This window comes from Hemiscyllium ocellatum, chromosome 18 (assembly GCF_020745735.1).
Source record: "Hemiscyllium ocellatum isolate sHemOce1 chromosome 18, sHemOce1.pat.X.cur, whole genome shotgun sequence".
NCBI classification, from domain to species: Eukaryota; Metazoa; Chordata; class Chondrichthyes; order Orectolobiformes; family Hemiscylliidae; genus Hemiscyllium; species Hemiscyllium ocellatum.
In genome coordinates this window covers 76720692-76743231 of record NC_083418.1, presented here as the reverse complement: position 1 = coordinate 76743231, position 22540 = coordinate 76720692, and the positions used below count along the sequence as shown (strand labels likewise).

The window sequence follows — 22540 nt, the reverse complement described above, 5'->3', positions numbered from 1 at the left end:
TGCTGATCTCAAAGCCCCTTAAACGCCCTTTATTGTACCTGCCTCTTGAACCACCCCTGGCAATGTGTTCCTGACTCCTACCACTCTCTATGTAAAAAAACTTGCCCCTCGTATCTCGTTTGAACTCTCACCTTAAATGCATGTCCTCAATTTTGGACAGATCAATTTTGGAAAAAGGATTCTGACTATCAACCCTTTCTATGCATCTTGTAATTTTATAGACTTCTATCAAATCTCTCTGAGGCTCCACCACTCCAGACAAGAAAATCTGGGTTTTTCTAACCTCTCCATAAAGCTCATACTATCTAATCCAGGCAGCATCCTGGTAAACCTTCTTCTGCACACTCTCCAAAGCCTTCACATCTTCCTGTCATGTGCCGACCAGAATTGAACACACTACTCTAAGTGTGGCGTAACCAAGATCTTATAAAGCTGCAACATGACACCTGACTCTTGTACTCAATTCCCTGATCAAAAAAGGCAAACATATCATATGCCTTCTTTACCACCCTGTCTACTTGCTTGGCCACTTTCAGGGATTGTAGCTTTTTATTTTTTTTTTAACTGTGGACTGAGAGGAGAAATAAACTATTTTAAAAGCAATGGGGTAGCTGCCTGTTTTGAAAGCAAGAAAACTGACACCATGGACAGCATCATGAACAACTGCTTGAACAAGCAGTAATTAGAGAGTTACAGATGATTTTGAGCCAAGTGGCTGTAGAATTGCAGTTTTTTGTTGGCAACAAGACATTGTTTTGACTATGTACTGGTGACCAGTTATTAATGACAGAGGCCTTTTTGCCTGCCAAAACTGTGTGATTGGTTCTCAGGTAACTGAACATCTTGGAGCTAGGAACAAGTTACAGAGGGGAGAAATGTAGTTTTTCCCTCGCTTGGGAGCAGTCTCTCTGTTCTCCGCAGTTAAACTTAACTTCAAACCTGAAAAAAATCAGTTTATCTTTCCTATCACAGTTCGTGTTAGCTGTGATTTTTAACTGATATGTAGAGACTTTGTAGTAGGGAATCAGGCATCTTGTGTCTCTTACTAACCAATATATGTCTGGAGAAAGATAATTGAAGTATTGTGCTGGCCAGCAGAACAGTTATAAAGATCACCTCAGTAACAGAACTTGAGAACAAAAACTAATGGACTATCTTTTTGGAGTTTACTCTCTACCAACAGCCTATTTTTCTGTCTGTGTGGGGATCAGATGAAGCTTGTGTTGTGCTTCACTGTAACAGGTCAAGAATGGAAATGTTAGCATGGGAGCAAGGTGGTTTCCTGAAGTGACAAGCAACTGGAAGATTGTGGTCATTCTTATGGTTAGAGTTAAGGTGTTCTAAAAAGAAGTCACCCAATCTCTGCTTGGTCTCACCAATGTAAAGGAAACAGCCTTGAGTGAATACAATAGACTAGATTGGCAAAGGTGCAACTTAAATGCTGCTTCATCTTGTTGTGAAGGTGTAGAAGTGTACTGTAACTTTAAGACAGTGAAGGACTTGGCATGCACACCGATTGCTGGAGAATTTACAATGTAACATTTAGTTCAGAACAGATAGCACTGGCTGAGTTGCTATGAGACAAAAACAAATTCGAATTCAGCCAATCAGTTTAAATCATACCCCAAAAAATACCAAATTCCAATCAAGTTTGAATTTTGAATATTGACAATCTTAAAAGCAATCTTGGGCGGCACGGTGGCACAGTGGTTAGCACTGCTGCCTCACAGCGCCAGGGACCTGGGTTCAATTCCCGTCTCAGGCGACTGACTGTGTGGAGTTTGCACGTTCTCCCCGTGTCTGCGTGGGTTTCCTCCGGGTGCTCCGGTTTCCTCCCACAGTCCAAAGATGTGCGGGTCAGGTGAATTGGCCATGCTAAATTGCCCGTAGTGTTAGGTAAGGAGTATATGTAGGGGTATGGGTGGGTTGCGCTTCGGCGGGTCGGTGTGGACTTGTTGGGCCGAAGGGCCTGTTTCCACACTGTAAGTAATCTAATCTAATCTAAAAGCCAATGGCACAATCCAGTGCTTTGGTGGGATAAGAGCAGGGAGGATTGGACAGTTGAGAGGAGAACTGCCAAACCACCAGCATGTAAAGACTGCCTAAAAAAAGCTCTCTTAAATAGATTAGATTAGATTACTTACAGTGTGGAAACAGGCCCTTCGGCCCAACAAGTCCACACCGACCTGCCAAAGCGCAACCCACCCATACCCCTACATTTACCCCTTACCTAACACAACGGACAATTTAGCATGGCCAATTCACCTGACCCGCACATCTTTGGACTGTGGGAGGAAACCGGAGTACCCGGAGGAAACCCACGCAGACACGGGCAGAACGTGCAAACTCCATACAGTCAATCGCCTGAGTCGGGAATTGAACCTGGGTCTCAGGCGCTGTGAGGCAGCAGTGCTAACCACTGTGCCACCGTGCCGCCCACAAAGGTACCCTTATCGATTAGTAAGCTAAGAAGCAGAATCCCAAGAAGGAGAAAAAAAGACGGAATACAGAGAAGAACTGAAAGCTGCCTGGTTTTGAGATAAGAAGTTTTGTTTTGGAAATCTTAATCGGGACTTTTTTTGGACCAGTATTGTAGAGGGGAAAGAAAAAGATAGGTTCAAGGAAGGAGTTGTAAATAGTTGCTAGTTAATTATTCTCAGTTATATTTTAAGAAATAAAGTTATTGATTTTTAATTTACACGGTTCTTGGCCACTCAAATAGTCACAGACTACAGCACGGATAAATCTTTCTGTGTGCTGGTTTAACTTAAGTAGGACAATTTACCCCTGTGTTATAACGATCTTGAAGGTGAGTTTATGATCTCGGACAATGAGGATTGAGGAGGTAAATGGGCAAGTGTTACACCTCCTGCAGTTGCATGGGAAGGTCCCATCGGGGAGTGAGCCCATGTTAGGAGTGATTAGTACTGTTAAATGCTGGTGTTTTATAACTGTTTACCTGTAACTAGTGTCTAATTACTTCTGCTAAGTAGTGGATCTTTTTGAATGCAGAAACCTGGTCTATCAACCTGGATCTAAAAATCAGGGAAATTGTTGAACGTTTTGTACTTTATAAAGTCTTTAACATTTGTGACAAGTCCTGAATAGTAGGGCTTTATTTTTAGTGGGCTCCACCAGTGAGTCGTAACAAAATTCAATGGATAGGGTTCAGAGGATGTTTATTAGATTGATACTTGGAAGGAGGGAATTATCTTCCGAGGATAGGTTAGACAGACTGAGCTTTGTGTCATTGGAGTTTAGAAGTGTAAACGGTGACTAGATTGAAATGTTTAAGATCTGGAATGGCATTGACAAGGTGGATGTGGAAAGGATGTTTAGTTTGTGGTTGAGTCCAGAACTAGGAGACACTGTTTTAAAATTAGGACCGAGATGAGATTTATTTTTTATCTCAGAGAGTTGTGTGACTTTGGGACTCTGCCTGAAAAGGTGGTGGAAGCAGAGTGATTTAACATTTTTAAGACAGAAATGGATAGATTGTTGTTAGGGAGGGAGGTCCAAGATTATTGGGTGTAGATGGAAATGTGAAGTTTGAAATAAAAGCCTACCATGCATTGGTTTATTGAATGGTTTGAGGGTCTGAATGGTTCATATGTCCGCTGCAGCCTCACAGTGCCAGGGACCCAGGTTCACTTCCCTCGTGAACTTGTTGGGCCGAAGGGCCTGTGTCCATACTGTAGGTAATCTAATCTATCCTAATGATGAGGGACTGACAATCGAAAGAGGAAAGAATTGTATTTCAGGGCGGCACAGTGGTTCAGTAGTTAGCACTGCTGCCTCACAGCACCAAGGTTCCAGGTTCAATTCCAACCTTGCATGACTGTCTGTGTGGAGTTTGCACATTCTCCCTGTGTCGCGTGGATTTCCTCCAGGTGCTCCGTTTTCCTCCCACAGTCCAAAGTTGTGCAAGTCAGGTGAATTGGCCATGCTAAATTGCCCATAGGGTTAGATGCATTAGTAGAGGGGATACTGGTCTGGGTGGGTTCCTCTTCGGAGGGTCGGTGTGGACATGTTGGGCCGAAGAGCCTGTTTCCACACTGTAGAGGACCTAATGTATTTTTCCTGACTGTGTCTGTCTGCATGTGGGTGTGTGGAGTGGTTTATATGGTAATTAGATTTGTAACTAGTAGAGTTATATGTCAACAATTCATAACTGTTTATTTGTAGCTGGAATCTACCTAGTTGCAATAAGTTAGTCATTCTTAAGTACAAAAAAAACTGGTTGGTGCTGTCTATCAGACTGGTTCTGAAAGGCAGGTCGATTTTGCATGCTTTTTAGAATCTTTAACTTTTGTGAAGACTCTGGGAATAGTGGGCCTTGGTTTCTTGTACACTACCTCAATTAGATACCACACCCTCTGGGAAATGAGGAGCTAAAGTTGGCCACTCAGCCCCTCCAACTGTGCTGTTCACTAAGACTATGGCTGATCTTACTATTAAAAGTTAAAAACCTTGCTTTGATTTCTTTTTAATACATTTTAGCACATATTTAATTTGGACTTGTACTTGCTAAATTCCAGCTTTCTATTGCTACATAATTTGAAATTTAAATGCATGAAGTAGCGATCTATATAAAACTGTTAAAAGTTTCATACACCTTAATTGTTCTCATTACCAAAATTAAAGATTGAAGTTATGAATACATACTTGCTTTATAATTGCTTTGTATTTTCTCTATGGTGTTTATATTTAATTAAATGAATATCATTTCCCATCAGGGCAGAGGTTTCTAATGGGAAATGAGTAATTCTTAATTTGAAGTAAAGAAAAATTAGTACAAGGATACCCTAGCGTATTGCGACATCTGGTATATAATTAAAATGCGATTGATCATGTGTTAATTAATTAGTTGAGGTACAACTAAAGGTAAAAAGTAGGTATGGTGTTACAAGCTTCAGTAGATTATTGTAATCTCAATGAAAAGCAAGTGTCTGTGACCTTTAAGTCATGATTTTTCCATAGTTCAATCTTTACAGTATCACCAATAATTCACGACATGTTTCCAGAATGTTATTAATTCATTAATGAATGATACTGGATAATGAGACACGTGATTATTTGCAAGATCCACTTTAGGTGAGTCGGGTAATACAGGTACAAGATCCTTTATCTGAAATGCTCGAGACCAGCTGTTTTTCGGAATTCGGAATTTTTCGGTTTTCAGGATGTGACAGTTTAATGGTGAAATTTTTAAAAAATCTTACCTGAGAAGCAGATTTCTAACTAAGAAGATGCTTGGACACGTGCCCCCACATCGCATCTGAGTGACACACATTGAGTGGGTGTCAACTTGGGTTAACTGTTTTCTCGTCAAACAATGAGAAAAAAAACTTCACAAAAAAATCTTTTGGGATTTGGAGCTTTTCAGTTTTTGGATGTTCGGATATAGGCTCTTGTACCTGTACTGGAATTGCTTCAGAGAATCAGCGGGCATTACTTTTTCATTTAAACCACACAGGGCAGCACGGTGGCTCAGTGGTTAGCACTGCTGTCTCACAGCGCCAGGGATCCGGGTTCAATTCCAGCCTCGGGCGACTGTCTGTGTGGGGTTTGCACATTCTCCCCGTGCCTGCGTGAGTTTCCTCCGGGTGCTCCAGGTTCCTCCCACAGTCCAAAGATGTGCAGGTCAGGAGAATTGGTCATGCTAAATTGCCCACAGTGTTGGGTGCATTAGTTAGGGGGAATGCGTCTGAGTGAGTTACTCTTCGGAGGGTCGGTGAGGACTAGTTGGGCCAAAAACGCCTGTTTCCACAGTGTAGGGAATCTAATCTAATCTAATCTTATATGATCCAATCCAGTGTGATTATATATACATATGACAATAAAGCTAATTCAATTCAATAATTATATACAAAGGGAATTTCAACATAATTTGGCCCATATATGACCCAAATTTAAATGGACATGGATTCGAGTATAACTAATCAATTTATGTTATCACAGGAAATTTTAAGGCCCTCCCCTATTCTGTCCCCCAAATATCTGCATATATCTTTTAGGGCCTAGCAGATTGCCCTCATTTACTTCAAGGACCTTCTCCAAAACTTCCATTTCAATTGGTTGTAATCTTTCACCTTGCTTTTTAACAAGTTCAGCTTTCACCTCCTCCCCAGTAATTATTTTGACTGAATGCCACAATCATGGCTTATTACTTCACAGCTCATAAATTCTTGGCCAAGTTAGTAGTCGTTGCACGTGGACAAACAAAGCCAATTGTACATAGAAACCATTTTGTCTGCTCTGTCTTTGTATTGTAGTGCTCTTACTTCTGAGTCAGGAGATTGTGTGTTCAAGTCCCTTTCCAGAGCCTTGATATATAATCCTGGTACACAAGCAGTTTCTAAACAGTTAATTCATGCAATCACAGAATCCTACAGTGTGGAGCTAGGCCATTCAGCCTCACTGAGTCCACACCACCTTCCAGGCATTCCAAAGGCCCATTCTCCCCCCACCCCCACCCCTGCTCAATGATTAGCACTGCTGCCTCACATGCCAGGGATGCGGGTTTGTTTCTAGCCTTAGACAACTGTGGAAAGATGTGCATGCTAAATTGCTCATAGTGCCCAGGAATATGCAGGCTTGGTGTATTAGCCATGGGAAATGCAGAGATGGGGTGGGTGGATGGTTTCCATTTCTTACTGGACCTTTTTTTTTCATTTCTGCATGGGATGGGGAGATCTCCAACAAGGCCAGCATTGATTTCCCATCCAAGATAGTACCTCCTTGAACTTCTGCTGTCTGTTTGGTGTGGATGCACTCAATCACTGTTAAATAACCATGATGTAGAGGTGCTGGTGTTGGACTGGAGTGGACAAAGTCAGAAGTCACACACCAGGTTATAATCCAACAGGCGACCTGATGAAGGAGCAGCACTCCAAAAGCTTGTGGTTTCAAATAAACCTTTTGGACTATAACCTGGTGTTGTGTGACTTCTGATGTTGCTAAGTCGGAAGTTACAAATTTTGAGCCAGAGACACTGGAGGAATAATTATGTATAACTATATTAAAGTGACATGTAACGAGGAGAGAAATTTACTAATGGTCGTGTTTCCAAAAGCCTGTGACCTTTAACCTGCTCCTGGTAAAGGTTACAGTTTGGAAAGTGCTTATAAAGGAGCTTTGTGAGTTGTTGAAGTTCATTTTGTAAATGATACGGACTGCAGCCTCAAAACGTCATTGGTGGAAGGAGTGTATGTTATAAATGGTGAAGTGGCCTGGTTTGTATTGGATGGTGTTGATGGAGCTGCACTTATCCAGACAAGTCACAGTGTTCCATCAGACCCCTGACTTGTGTTTTGATGATGATGGACAAGCTTTGGGAGGTGAGTTACTCAGTGCAGATCTCTTAAAGTGCACTTCTAGCCACTATTTATGTGATTATTCCAATTAATTAATGATTACACTTTGAGGTTAGTGGTGGAGGACTTAGTGATGTAAATTGATTAACTTCTCTCCCGTTGACGATGGTCATTGCCTGGTAATTATTTTCCATGAATGTTAGCTTTTTTAACAGTTCTTTCATGGGAGTGGACATCATGGCAAGGCAAACACTTGTTGCCCATCTGTTGATGACCTTGAAATCAGTGGCTTAGTATGAAGCAGGTGGATGTTAAGAATCAACCATATTGCTGTGGGTCTGGAGTCCAATTTGGGCCAGACTGGGTAAGGATGATTGATTTCTTTATCTAAAAGACATTTGCGAACCAATTTAGTCGCCACCTTATTAGCGCTGGGGTGAATTTTGGCCTTGGTGCTTGCAGGTACGGACTCAATCATTATATGAGGAGTTTCAATTATGCAAAATGAAGGGCATTGGTAGAGTTAATGAAAGTTGTCTTTTCCCTAAAATTAGGAATTTCAAGACTAAGAGGCACATTTATATAAAGTGAGAAGAGAGAGATTTAAAAATGAATGAGAGCAATTTTATTGCACAGAGGATGATTCGTGTGTGAAATGAACTTCCTGAGGAAGTGGTGGATGTTGATACAATTACAATGATGAAAAGACATTTGGATAAGTACATGAATAGGAGAAGTTTGGAAAGATATGGTCCAGGAACAGATGGGACTAGTTTAGTTTGGGATTATGTTTGGCATGGACTGGTTGGAACAAAGGGTTTGTTTCCTTGCTGTATGACTCTATGCAATCATTCGGCACAGGAGCTCAGTGGTTAGCATTGCTACCTCACAGCGCCAGGGACCCGGGTTCAGTCCCAGCCTTGGGCCACTGTCTGTGTGAAGTCCCATAGTCCAAAGGTTAGGTGGATTGGCCTTGTTAAATGCAGAGTTATAGGGATAAGGCAGGGGTGGGAATGGATGGGATGCCGTTTGGAGGGTTGGTGTGGACTCGATGGGCTGATGAGCCAAATGGCCTGCTTCCAAACTGTAGGGATTCTATGATTCAGCCACCACCCCCACTTCTGACTTCGGGATGGAGGGAATGCCATTGCTGAAGCAGCTAAACATGGTTGCCTAGATGTATTTCACTAAGATGAACACAAAGCTGTGATGAGATAACATCCAAATATTATTATTGTAATGGTTTGATGGAACTGAGCAGATTGCAGGTCTTTAATGAGTCAACCACATTGCTGTGGGTTGGAATTACAGAGACTGGTTATGGGATTCACAGCAATCTGTTCATTTCATGGTCACTATTACAGTACAGATACCAGTGTTTTTGTTTCAGATTTATTTGACTAATTTTAAATTCCCCTGCCCATGTGGTGGGAATCATATTTGTGTATGCAATGTAATCTGATGAAATCCTGTGTGTTACCAGATCAATGATCCAAAGACTTGGACATATGCTCCTGTCTCCCTTATGGTCCTGCGGAACTATCTACAGTTCATGGAGTGTACAAGTTCAGAAGGCAGCTCACCACCATCTCCAAGGCAAATAGGGATCAGCACTAAATGCTGGCCTTATCAGCAATTTGTTTATTAGTAAATAACGAAAGAAAATTCACATATTACTGCAAAGCAATCAACCACATTGGGTGTACGGTGATATCAGAATTTTAATTTTCTCTTAATTATTATTAGTTTTGCAATATTATTTTAAAGCAGTATTCATGTTTCAAGTATTGCATATAAATTACCACCATGATGTTTTAACTAGTGTATCCCTATTCTGATATATTGCGTTCATTAATTCCCCATGATGCTGATTGCCTTCATAAAGCCTGAACCATTTATTTCTTCCTTGCTGCTAACAACTGGAATTTGTCAGAGTTGCGTTTGGTACATTTATCCCCTTCACATTTCTCCTCTTGTAAATGGGGTGATCCATCCTGCAAACCATTGGTGTCCAGATATGTTGTAGAAATACCATTCTTCCTGTGTCAGTCTGGAAACTAAATGTTGCACTATTTGATTACTGTTAACATCTTCTCGAAGACCAATGTTGTTCACGTCTACATTGGATCAACAAGAAATTAATTGAAGGCTTTCATCGCAATTTTTATAAAATGTCCGCTTAGAAGTTATCCCAAACGACCCATCCCAAATTCACTGAGCGCAATGACTGATCTCTTTTGTCACCCACAAAAGCGTTGCAGCATCTCTAGAGGGAGAAACAGATAAACTTTTCGAGTCCACTTACCCTTCTTCACTGGACTTGAAACACAAATGTTGTTTTTTCTTCTCAAACACTGCCAGACCTGCCAAGTTTCTCCACGTTTTTCTGTTTTTGTTTTTGTTTGTTTTTATGGGCAAGACCAACCCCTTCCCGACCCCCCCCCCCCCCCCCAACTCAAACTATTCTAAAGGTGTTGCGTTCCAGGTGCATTTGTCAAAATACTAGATTTAAATCAAAATGCACTTTATTCATCCATTATAGTTAAAACACAATGAAGGAAAGAAGAACTTGGAATAGCAACTCTGTTGGAAAACTTAATAGAACAACAGATACAGTAACTATTGCTAATTAACTGTTCCAATATAGCAACATCCTATAAACACGTCCTGGGCAAAAGGCAGATTCAGAAAACAGATCGTCTCACATGCAGTTCTCCAGTCCAGGAGGAAAGAACTTCAAAGACCATTCTGAGAGAGAGTGAACTCTGCTTTCAGCTACAGCAAAGAGAGATGTGACAGTGTCACAATCCCAGCAGCTTCGCTGAAAGCTAACCTAAAGATCCTGGTTATGTGGGAGTTTGACCAAATCTATACAGGCTGCTTCTATTCTTCCAACTTTTAACCCTAAGGCCTCACTGTCTATTTACTCTCATGGTTCTGGTAGACTGCTCATCACCACTGCCTTAAAACCTCTCTTCAAAAATAAACAGGACAAAATAACCTCTTAAAGCCATTGCATTGACATTTTTAATATCTTCACCATCTGCAGTTTTTGTTTTGTTTTCTTGTATTACTTGTTGCTTGACCTCCAACTTTAATAGTGATTCCAGTGAGATATTCCACTAGTGTGTAGCTTCTAATTAAAGACTTGTTGGTTGAACTCTTATGTTGGGTTTAATGTTTGGTAAACCTCAAAGTTATTGAAGCTCAATATTTAAGTCCAATTTCTACCAGATCCCAGTTGGGATAAGTTGCAGAAATCTCTACAGTTCGCGTGAACAGACAAGAGTGAAGGACTGGACAAGGTTAGTTGCACTTATCAAAACTCTGCCACCCTCTCATGGTATACAGGTTCTGCTCCAAGCCACTCACCATCCTGACATGGAAGGATATGGCCATTCCTTCAGTGTCACTGGTTCAAAGTCCTGGAATTCTCTCCCTTGACAGCATTGTGAGTCAACCTGCAGCCCATGGACTGCAACGGTTCAAGAATGCAGCTCACCACCACCGTCTGAAGAGTAACTAGTGATTGGAGCAGTGGCAGCCATATCCCATGAATTAATAAAAATAATAATAGTTATGGCAAGCCCAGAAGTATGTCAGAAAAAAAGTCCTGACTGCACAACATGTTAAATTATTGCAAAATTATGTGACATCTTCACGAGTGTTGGAACACTAGCTTCTAATACAACTGGACATGGTGTTTGTGTGTGTGTGTGTGTATGTGTCACCTCACACCAAACTGAACTGCTCCATAATACTCCCTCCACTCATAGCCTCCACCCCCTACCTACCCAGCCCCAGAATCCCACTGGATGTGAGGCACGAACGTGGACTCAAACCAGGAAGGATTCGGGAAGTGCTAACCTGGGAATCATAGCAGTTATATCGTGCAAAGTGACTAACCCTCACTTTGGAAAACATGATTTACGGAACAGGAAGGGAAATCTAGCCCCTTGTGTAATTGGGGCCAGCATTTCATGCTTTTGGGATATGCATAATGATGTTGTCATTTAGTGAGCACATTTTCATAATGTTGGGAATGTTTGAATCTGCCTCCTATTCAGAATGATCATGCTTTAAGATCATGTACATGAATATGAAACAAAGAACTGACACAAATCTGTGGGTATATCTGTAATGTCAAAAGTGAAGCATACACTTTAATTTAAAGTCAATATTCATTTGTTCTGTATAGGATATTATACAAAAGCATCTGACTGGCATCAAAATCAAATTGTGTCTAATCCATCGGGTATAATAAGACTTTTCAGAATCAGAAAATATGTCTTGCAGTATGTCTTAATCTGAATCACGTTTTTACGTGACTTGCAACAACATATCACCACAAGTGGATTGTTTTGAATAAAATAAAAAACTGCAGATACGGAGAAACTCAGCAGGTCTGGCAGCATTTGTGGAGAGAAAGCAAAGTCAGTATTTCGAGTCCAGCGACTCTTCTTCAGAACTGTTGTGCCCAAGGGTCATTGGACACAAAACATTAGCTCTGCAGTGTCTCCACAGATTTTGCAAGAACTGCTGAGTTTCACCAGCAATTTCTGTTTTCATTTGTTTTCAAACTGGGAGGGGGTTTGGTTAAAATACAACTGCAAGAAAATCTTCTATGAAGATAATTCATTACCCTGCGATAATTAGGCAATTATGTCAACAGACCTTTGCTTGTTGCTGTGTGTTTTGTTGTCCCTCTGTGATTCTGATAGCCATCTGTTCTTAAGCATCAATGCTGCACTTCATTTACTGGTGTGAATTGAAGTGTATCATTTCAAATGGAAATAACAGTAATGCAATATATGACGGTAGAAATTTTACAGGATGTACCACAATTATAACTGATGATGATGGGAAATGATGTCACCTTCCAAGTAGATGAGAGAATAGATAAGCAAAGTTTTAGACTTAGACTTACAGTGTGGAAACAGGCCCTTCGGCCCAACAAGTCCACACCGACCCGCCGAAGCGCAACCCACCCATACCCTTACATTTACCCCTTACCTAACACTACGGGCAATTTAGCATGGCCAATTCACCTGACCCGCACATCTTTGTGACTGTGGGAGGAAACCGGAGCACCCGGAGGAAACCCACGCAGACACGGGGAGAACGTGCAAACTCCACACAGTCAGTCGCCTGAGTCGGGAATTGAACCCGGGTCTCTGGTGCTGTGAGGCAGCAGTGCTAACCACTGTGCCACCGTGCCGCCCCCTTTTTACAGGTCCAAAATTTCAATTCACTTGTCAGCATATGACCCTATAGGATCATGGCTAATTCAACAGTCCCCACATCCGCTTTCCTGCCCTTACCTTATAACCATTGATTTTGCGACTCATCATGAATCTCTCTATCTCAGTCCTAAATATGCACAAGAATTGCGGCATGGTGGTTCATTGGTCAGCACCACTGCCTCACAACATCAGGGATCCAGGTTCAATTCTGCTCTCAGGCTATTGTCTGTGTAGAGTTTGTACATTCTCCCCGTGTCTGCGTGGGTTTCCTCCCAGAGTCCAAAGATGTGCAGGTTAGGTGGATTGCCCATAGTGTCCAGTGACATGTAAGTTTGGTGCATTAGGCATGGGAAATGCAGCCTTCAGGGGGTAGGGTGGGATGCTGTTCAGAGGGTCGGTGTGGGCTGAATGGTCTGGTTCCACACTGAAGAAATCCTATGACGATTTCCAGCATTCACAGCCCAATGACTTCCCCCACAGCTCTCTTTGTGGCAAGGATTCCAAAGACACATAACCCTCTGAGAAAAGAAATTACTCCTTATCTTAGGCTTGAAATGTTACCTCTTTATAACACCAGGTGGATTGATCAATTTACAAGGGTTATTGTCATTTCATCATGATTTGGCATTCATGAAGATATTTCAATTACCATTTCTCTCTGAACTCTGACTTTGAAGCCTGACTATAGCAGCCAAAGAGCTTTATAACTGCTACCATCTGAAACTGTTCAGTCTCTTTAAGAGAGAATATTTATTCAGGGGTCTCTGTTTCTCTCAGATGTTTGCTATGGGTTAAAGCTGAGTGCACCACAGATTGGTTATAGCGTAGAAGCTGGCTATTTAACTTGGCTGACTTCGAGAAGATTTATCGTTACAAAGTCACACAGCACGGAAACATTTCTTCACCCAACCAGTCCATGCTGACCATAATCCTAAACTAAGCTAGTCCCGCCACCACCACTTTCCCACATGGGGTTATGAGTGTCTGTGAGAGAATGTGTGTATGTTTGTGAGTGTGAGTGTAAAGGGTATAAGTCTGTGAGAGGACACCCCAGTCCAACATTGGCAATTCCAAATCAGATCGTACACAATGAGTCTTTTTTATTTTAAGAGTTAACATATGAACAACTCTTTGAGCCTTCTCTGTCATTTTTAAGATCATGACTCATCTGATTGTAACCCTAAATCCATATTCCTGCTCATCCCGATAACGTTTCACTCTCTCGCTTACCAACGATCCATCCACCTCCACCTTAAAAATAATCTCTGCTTTCACCAGCCTTTTCAGGAAGAGTCCCAAACAGACTCAGAAGTTAGAAATGACATGATGAGTAGGAGCAGTCACAACTTGCATTTATATAACCCCTGCAAAGGAATCAACGTTCTGAGGTGCTACATGAAGGAAAGCAGCTAAGAAGAATTGAAAAGGCTGCAAGCGGTGACCAAAAGCACAATTGGAAGAAAGCGTTTTGTGTCAGTGGGGAAAGAAATTGTCCATAGTGTCCAGGGATGTGCAAGTTAGGTTGATTGACCACAGGAAAGATGGGGGGGTAGGCTGCTTTTTGGAGGGTCATTGTGGCCACGATGGGTGGAATGGCCTGCTTCTGCACTGTAGGCATTCTATGATTCTTTGAAGTGGCAAATGTTGGAAACCACCGGTGAAGCAACTGCAGAGCCTGTGGCTAATATGACTGAGAGCAATTTTAATAGAGGGAATGTGGAATGACTTGGAGATAATGAACCAAAGCTCATTGGCTCCGAGCGGTCAGATAACATTCCGGAGACGGAGAGGAGGCTGCAGAGGATTTGAAAGCGGAGATGATTTTGAGCTTGTTGCATTAAAAATCAGTAGGTGGTGAGTGACCAATTTAGATTAGAGTGGTGCTGGAAAAGCACAGCAGGTCAGGCAGCGTCTATTTGGTATGGACCATGGTGTATGCAGTTGTTTTGGAGAAGCTGTAATTTGTCTGTGAGCCTAGGATTTCGGTTCAATAAATCTGTTGGATCATTTATGTAACCACATAATGAAGTGTTTACTCCACCAGTTTCTGCAATCGAGGAAAACCACGTCGAATAATAGAATCCCTACAGTGTGGAACTTAGACATTTGGCACATTGCGTCCACACCGACCCTCCAAAGAGCATCCCGCCCAAACTTGCACCCATACTCTGTGCCCATAACCTTGCATTTTCCATGGCTAATCCACCTAGCCTGCACATCTCTGCACACTATGGGCAATTTACCATGACCAGTCCACCTAACCTGCACATCTTTGGATTGTGGGAGGAAACTGGACCACCTGGAGGAAGCTCACACAGACACCGGAAAAATGTGCAAACTCCAAAGAGATTGACACTGTAAGGCAGCAATGCTGACTACTGAGCCACCATGCCACCCAGATGTTTTGACAAAAAAATGCATATGACGACTCATAGAGTGGTAGTGGCATTTTCTGTTCAGTTCCAGATGTCTCCAAATGAACAAGATGATGGGCTAGAGGAAACCCCTCTCGCCACACAGATTCAGGGCTCACCTAGGGGAAGTTTTGACCTGTGAGCTGCCAATCAATATCAGTCAACTCAAGAATATAATAGTGTGAACAGGAACAAAATTGAGATGAAATGTCAGCTTCCGAAATGTTAGCAGTGTTTCTCTCTGAGCACTTGCAGTCTGACTCGTGGTGTTTCTCCAGCATTTTCTGCTTTTGTTTCAGATTTGACAGTGTTTTATTTCTCTGCTTGAAGTTGGGCATTATTCCCAGACCAAGATGATCTTTGGACATTTGACGTTTAAATTAAGCTGCTCAGCAAAAGAATAAGAACAACTAAAGTTCTAATGTTACGAGGAGCTCAGTACAGTGGCGATGCAGGGCTAAAATGAGCTAGGGGAACAGCAAAGGACTGTGTGTACCAAATGCAGGGGAGAGGAGGGTGCTGTGCGGCAGCAAGCTGTATGTTTACTCACAAAACCAAGGCTGAGGTGAATAAATCAATGCAGATTTCAGATGGAGCTTCAGAGATAATGACAACACAAAGAACCTCTATGAATACGCAAAGAAAAATCAATGTGATGTTAAACTTGTGATGAAAGACATATCAATAGCAATGCAAAAACAATTATTGCAGATGCTGGAAACTAGATTCTGGATTAGTGGTGCTGGAAGAGCACAGCAGTTCAGGCAGTTTCCAAGGAGCAGCGAAATCGACGTTTTTACCCGAAATGTCGATTTCGCTGCTCCTTGGATGCTGCCTGAACTGCTGTGCTCTTCCAGCACTGCTAATCCAGAATCAATAGCGATGTGTCCACTGTATGAGTCAGTAGCCTTTGATCAAACGGGAAAAAAGCAATTCACCAGGATGTAGCTGCGATGGAGTAATTTAGCCATGGAGAGAGGCTGGATAAGCTCAGGTTGTTTTGTCTAGAGCTAAGAAGACTGAAAGCGGACCTGACTGATGATGAGGGACATGGACAGGAGTGGATAGGAAATAGCTGTTCCTCTTAGTTGAAGGGTCAACAAAGAGGTGCATAATTTAAAGGTGAAAGGCAGGATATTTAGCAGGACTTGAGGAAAAATGTTTTCACCCAGAGGGAGTTGGAGGTCTGGAATGTAGTTCCTGAGGTGGGTAGTTGAGGTGAGTGACATCGCAACCTTTAAAAAGTGCTTGAATGAAGCACTTGAAGTGGCATAACCTTCATGATGTGGAGCTGCAGATATTGGACTGGGGTGGACAAAGTTAAAAATCACACAACACCAGGTTTTCGTCCAACAGGTTTATTTGGAAGCACTAGCTTTCGGAGCTCAGCTCCTTTGTCACCTTAAAGTCGATGGGCCAAATGCTGGAAAGTGGGACTTTTGTAGATTTGGTGTCTTTTTGGTGGTAAAGGGCCAAAGGGCCTCTTCTGTTCTGTATGATGTCAGAAGGTGCACCACACCAGGTTATAGTCCAACAGGTTTATTTGAAATCAGGTAATGAAGGAGCAGCGCTCCATTAGCCTGTGATTTCAAATAAACCTGGTGGTGTCATGTGACTTCTGACTTTGTCCACCCCAATCCAACACCTTCACATTGTACTGTATGATTCTATGGTTCTAAGTGAATGTATATACACAAGTTGTGACCATTTGCGAAGGTGGACCGTGATTGCATCCAAAGACACAATTACTGTCAACAGCCTCCAAAAACAAACCTAGCATTTTGGAATTTTTGCCTTCAGGCAGGGTTAACCAATTCTAAATGACTGGGGTAGCAAGCTTAAGGTCAGACAGTCCTTGAAGAATGGGTCACCTCCATCATCCCTGATAAAATGCCTATTTCACTCATCCTCATTTTCAGAAGGTAATCGCGAAAGCAAGGCTGGGACATTTTTCACTGGAGCACAGGAACTTGAGGGGTGACCTGATTGAAGTTTATAAAATAATGAGAGGTATAGATAGAGTTAATAGTAGTTGTCTTTTCCCTACGATGGGGAATTTCAAGAATATGGGGCACATTTTTAAGGCGAGAGAAGAGAGACTTAAAAGTTTTTACACAGAGGGTGTTTCGCATGTGGAATGAACTTTGTGAGGAAGTGGTGGATGTGGGTATAATTACAATGTTTAAAAGCTATTTGGATAGGTAAATAAATAAGAAAGATTTGCAGGGATAGGGGCTAGGAGCAGGCAGGTGGGACTTGCTTAGATTGGTATTATGTTTGGCATGGAGTTGTTGGACTGAAGGATCTGTTTCTGTGCAGTACGACACTATGTCTCTGTAACTCTAGAAACAACTTTTGCTTAACTTTTTGTATAAATGCATTGAATTGGGATAAGGCAATGAGGAAGACTGTGTTACTTTTAATTAAAATCCACCTATTTCAGAGGGAAAGTTATATTTTTGTTTTAATGCACATTGTTATCTTGCCTACCAGTAATTATATGCACAGAGTAATATTTTTCTGTTGTCTCCAGGTGACATCTTACAAGGAAAGGTTTCCTGTTGCAAGAACAGAAAAGATCCTCGGTCATTGATTGTAACAATATCAATTAACAACATGAAGCAAACGTACAGTCTGCAGTGAGAGCTCTCTCTCCTTCAGAATCACAGGGTCTGCGTCCAACTATTTACAAAACGGATCACTGAGGATGTGAAGATCTGAAACAAACAAAAACAGAAATTTCCAGAGAAACTCAGCGGGTCCAGCAATATCAATGGAGACAATCAGAGTTAAAGTTTTGAGTCCAGTGACCCTTTTTCAGACCAATTCTGAAGAAGTGGCACTGTGAAACGTTAACTCTGTTTCTCTCACCATGAATGCTGCCAGACCTGCTGAGTTTTTCCAACATTCTTTATGTTTGTATTTGTCATGTAAAATTTGAGAAGTTCTCTTTCCCAAAAACGTGACAGTTGAATATCCCAATTGTCATTGAAGTTTATCCAAATGAAATATAATTAATAAGTCCTGTCATCAATAATATTTTTCATGAATAAAGTAATTAAGTGCATCTGAATCCACTGGGTCTCCTTATGAATATCCACAGGAGTCATTTGATTTTGATAAATAATACACAAAGGTCAATGTCATTTTGGAACATTTTTTTCTGAATTAACTCGAAAGATCCTTCCCAGTTAGACTGAATCTCTTGGCCCTCCCTACACTGATTGATGAGTGTCTCTAAAGTTGCCAAAAAGAAATAGAACATAGAACAGTACAGCACAGTACAGGCCCTTTGGCCCGTTATGTTGTGCCAGCCTTTTATCCTACTCTAAGATCAGACTAACCTACACACCCTCCATTGTACTATCTTCCATGTGCCTTCCAAGAGTTGCTTAAATGTCCCTAATGTATCTGATCCACTACCACTGTCCTCTCACAGACCCTCTCCCCAAAGTCTTCCTCCAATCGCCTTAGAATCATGCCCCCTAATAAAATGTGAAGTTTGATCTTTACTGCAAGTTGCGCCACAGATAGGAAGCAAATTTTTGTTTTAGTTCATGGGTTTTGAGATGTGTTCCATGTAAGGGACAACAATGCTAGAAATGGTGTGAATCATGAATTAGAAATTTAACAATGACATTGCCTGTGTAATTTGTCTTTAGAGTAAGAGATTATGGAAGTATTGAAAGTTACAGCACAGAAAGAGGCCATCAGCCCATTGTGAATAAACTAGCCATGCATTCAGTTATATAATGATGTCACATGTTATGGTGTTTTACATCTTCATACCTGAGGCATACTTAGAGTTATAGAGACCGACAGCACGGTAAAGGCCCTTTGGCCCAGCGTGTCTGTGCCTCTTTAAAACAACCATAATCCCATTTTGCAGCACTTGGCCCATAGCCTGTAGACCTTGGCATCACAAGTGCACAACTAAAAACCTCGTAAATGTTATGAGAGGTTCTGCCTCTGTCACACTTACAGGCAATGAGTTCCTGACTCACACCAACCTTTGACTGAAAAAGTTTTTCCTAACATCTCCTGTAAACCTTCTACTCCAATGTTAAATCTTAAATCTATACACCCCTCCCCCTACCCCCCAGGATTGATCCCTCTATCCTGATGAAACATGTTGTCCTTTAGACCATGGCCCTCATAATTTTATACATCTCCTGTCAATCCCCTCTGCTGTCAGGAAAATAATCTCCATAACTGAAAAGTTCCAAACTAGATAACAAACTAATAAATATCCCCTGTACCCTGTCCAGTGCTAACACATCCCTCCTATAATGTGGATTCCAGAATTACACACAATACTCTAGCTGTAGACTAAACAATGTCTTAAGCAGCTCCCCAGCATAATATACCGCTCTTAAATTTGACTAATAAAGGTAAGTATCCCATATGTTTCTTGATCACTTTATCTACCTGTCCTGCAGCCTTAAGGGACCAGTGTACATGCACACTGAGATCCATCTGAAACTCAGTGATTCCCAAGGTCCTACTGTTCATCATGTATTCCATTGCCTTGTTTGTCTGGCCCATGTACATCACCTCACATTTCTCTTCACATTTAAGTGAACACGGGATGAGGGGACAGATGAAGATCACAAAGGTAGTGGAAACAGATAAGAGTAACTAATTAAGCGCATGTCTGATAGCAGGGGGATGTAACCATGGGCCTTCTCCATGGATTGCCACTTTGACTGGGGAAGAGGCCTAAGCATTTCAATTGAACATTGAGCAGCTCAATGTACCATTGAACAAGGTTGAATGGTGCTCATGGTAGGACCATTCACAACAGACAGGTCAGGGCAGAAAGGTGATAGTCAATGTGCTGTCCACAAATAACTCGATGACGAAAGGTGAAGGAGGCCTGTGCACTTCACCAGTTGTGAACACAGACATCTATAGCGACAAGGTGGACCATGTCATTGTCATTATCTGAGCACCAACCTATCACAATCGTTGCCAAGATTTACAGCACTATAAAGTCCCCACTATTAAACAATGTCACGGGCAGCATCGATCGTTTACCAAATTCAATGGCAATGGAGAATCGGCGAGAGGGACAAGGTTCTGAACCTGGGAGACCTTCGTCAAGATTCTGAACCGGGATGAGGGGACAAATGAATGAAGATCAATGACTCCAGTGATGGGGTGGAGGTGTGTTTGGGTAGTAACATCTGAGCAATCCTCTTGAGGATAACTTCAATTCACCTGAAGGGACTAGAAAAGGTGGCCTAAAAATAAGTTGTCTCAACTCTGGTTGAGGAACTACACCCTGAAGGATTACCACTTTCATGGTAAAAGAAAGAAAATATTAAAGAGGTGTTTAGTGGGACAAACATTGAAATTGCTGACAAGAAGAAATATGTTGTCAAAGCCTTTTGTCTTACACTCATCAGGACAGACTCACAAGAATGCCAAATCTCAAAGGATTACGATGAGGCCAACTCTCTTTGAAGCACAGAACATAGATGTCAATGACTTCAAGGAGAAAGTGAGGGTGCTGGAGATCAGAGTTGAAAAGTGTAGTGCTGGAAAAGCACGGCAAGTCAGGTCGCATCCGAGGAGCAGGAGAGTCAATGTTATGGGCATAAGTCATTCACCATTCCTGATGAAGGGCTTATGCCCGAAATGTCGATTCTCCTGCTCCTCGGATGCTGCATGACCTGCTGTGCTTTTCCAGCACCACTGTTTTCGACAATGACTAAGAGGAGCTTTGCACCATTTGTTCAATATGGCAACAACTTCTGTATGACAGTTTTAACATCTTAATGATGAGGCAAGGGGGCAGCAGAGACAACAATAATAGGAATCCAATAATGCATTCCACATGGGATGTCCTGCCCATGCACCCAAAAACTTGGTGTTGGGAACTGGAGTGCCCAGTCACAAGAAGACCCACAGCAAAAACATCTGACCCTGTGAAGGCATCATTTTTAATTCATTCATGGGATATGGGCATTGCTGGTTGGCCAGCATTTATTACCCAGCCCTAGATGCCCTTGAGAAGTTGGGGATGAGCTGCCTTCTTGAACCGCTACAGTCCATGTGCTGCCAGTTGAATCACAATGCCATTAGGTGGTATTCCAGGATTTGACCCAGTGACACTAAGGGAATGGCAAACTATTTCCAAGTTAGACGGGAGTGGCTTGGAGGGAAATTGCAGGTATTGTGTTCTCATGTACCAGGGATTGTGGGAGCAGTGATTGTGGGTTTAGAAGGATCTTTAGTAAATTTCTGCAGTGCATCTTGTAGGTAGTACACACTGCTATTACTGAGCATTGGTGCTGGAGAGAGTAGCTGTTTGGATGTGGTGCTAATCAAGTGGGCTGCTTTGTCCTGGATGGTGTCAAGCTTCTTGTGTGTTGTTGGAGTTTCACCCATCCAGTGAATACTCCATCACACTCCTGACCTTGTAGATGGTGGACAGGGTTTGGGAGGCAGGGCATGTGTTTCTCACTGCAGTATTCCGAGCCTTTGACCTGCTTTTGTAGCCTATGTTTATGTGGCAAGTCCCGTTTGAGTTTCTGGTCAATGGTAACACCCAGGATGTTGATAATGGCGAATTCAGTGATGGCTTCACCATTGGATGTCAAGGGGCATGGTTAAAGTGAGGACTGCAGATGCTGGAAACTAGATTTTAGATCAGAGTGGTGCTGGAAAAGCACAGTGGATCAGGCAGCATCTGAGGAGCAGGAAAATCAATGTTTTGAGCAAAAGCCCTTCATCAGGAATAGAGGCAGGAAGCCTCCAGGGTGGAGAGATAAATGGGGAGATGGGGGTGGGGAGAAGGTAGCAAAGAGTACAATAGGTGAATGGGGGTGGGGATGGAGGTGATAGGTCAGAGGGGAGAACGGAGCAGATAGGTGGGAAGGGAGATTGGCAGGTAGGACAGGTTATGATGACGATGCTGAGCTGGAAGGTTGAAACTGAGGTAAGGTGGGGGAAGGGGAAATGGGGAAACTGGTGAAGTCCACTGGACTTCCCCCACCCTCCACCCTGACCTAACACCTCCATGCCCACCCCCCATTCACCTTTGTACTCTTTGCTATCTTCTCCCAGCCCCACCCCACCCCCATTTATCTCTCCACCCTGGAGGCTTCCTGCCTCTATTCCCGATGAAGGGCTTTTGCCCGAAACGTCGCTTTTCCTGCTCCTTGGATGCTGTCTGACCTGCTGTATTTTTCCAGCACCACTCTGATCGGAACAAGGGGCATGGTTAGATTGTCTCTTGTTGGTCATAGCCTTGCATTTATGTGGTGCAAATGTTACTTGCCACTTGTCAGCCCAAGCCTGGCTATTGTCCAGATCATGTTGCATTTGAAAATGGACTGCTTCAGTATCTGAGGAGTTGCAAGCTGTGCTGAACATTGTGAAATCATCAGCAAACATTTCCACTTCTAACCTTATGATGTAATGTGGGTCATTGATGAAGCAGCTGAAGATGGTTGGGCCGAGGACACTACCCTGAGGAATTCCTGGAGCTGAGATGACTGACTTCAAACAACCACAACCATCTTCCAATGTGCCAATTATGATTCCAACCAGAGGAGATTCC

General features: G+C 42.4%; 1 protein-coding gene across 4 annotated transcripts in view; it reads left to right on the top strand.

Moving 5' to 3' along the window:
• The window catches only part of prmt3 (protein arginine methyltransferase 3), a 196713-nt gene extending 178686 nt beyond the window's left edge, over positions 1-18027 (top strand). For all 4 annotated transcript variants that reach the window (XM_060838615.1, XM_060838616.1, XM_060838618.1 and 1 more), the window contains one exon: positions 17507-18027. In XM_060838615.1, the coding sequence (XP_060694598.1) occupies positions 17507-17616 (110 nt within the window). In that variant the 3' untranslated portion in view covers positions 17617-18027. The remainder of the gene's footprint in view (positions 1-17506) is intronic.
• Positions 18028-22540: the final 4513 nt, after the last annotated feature.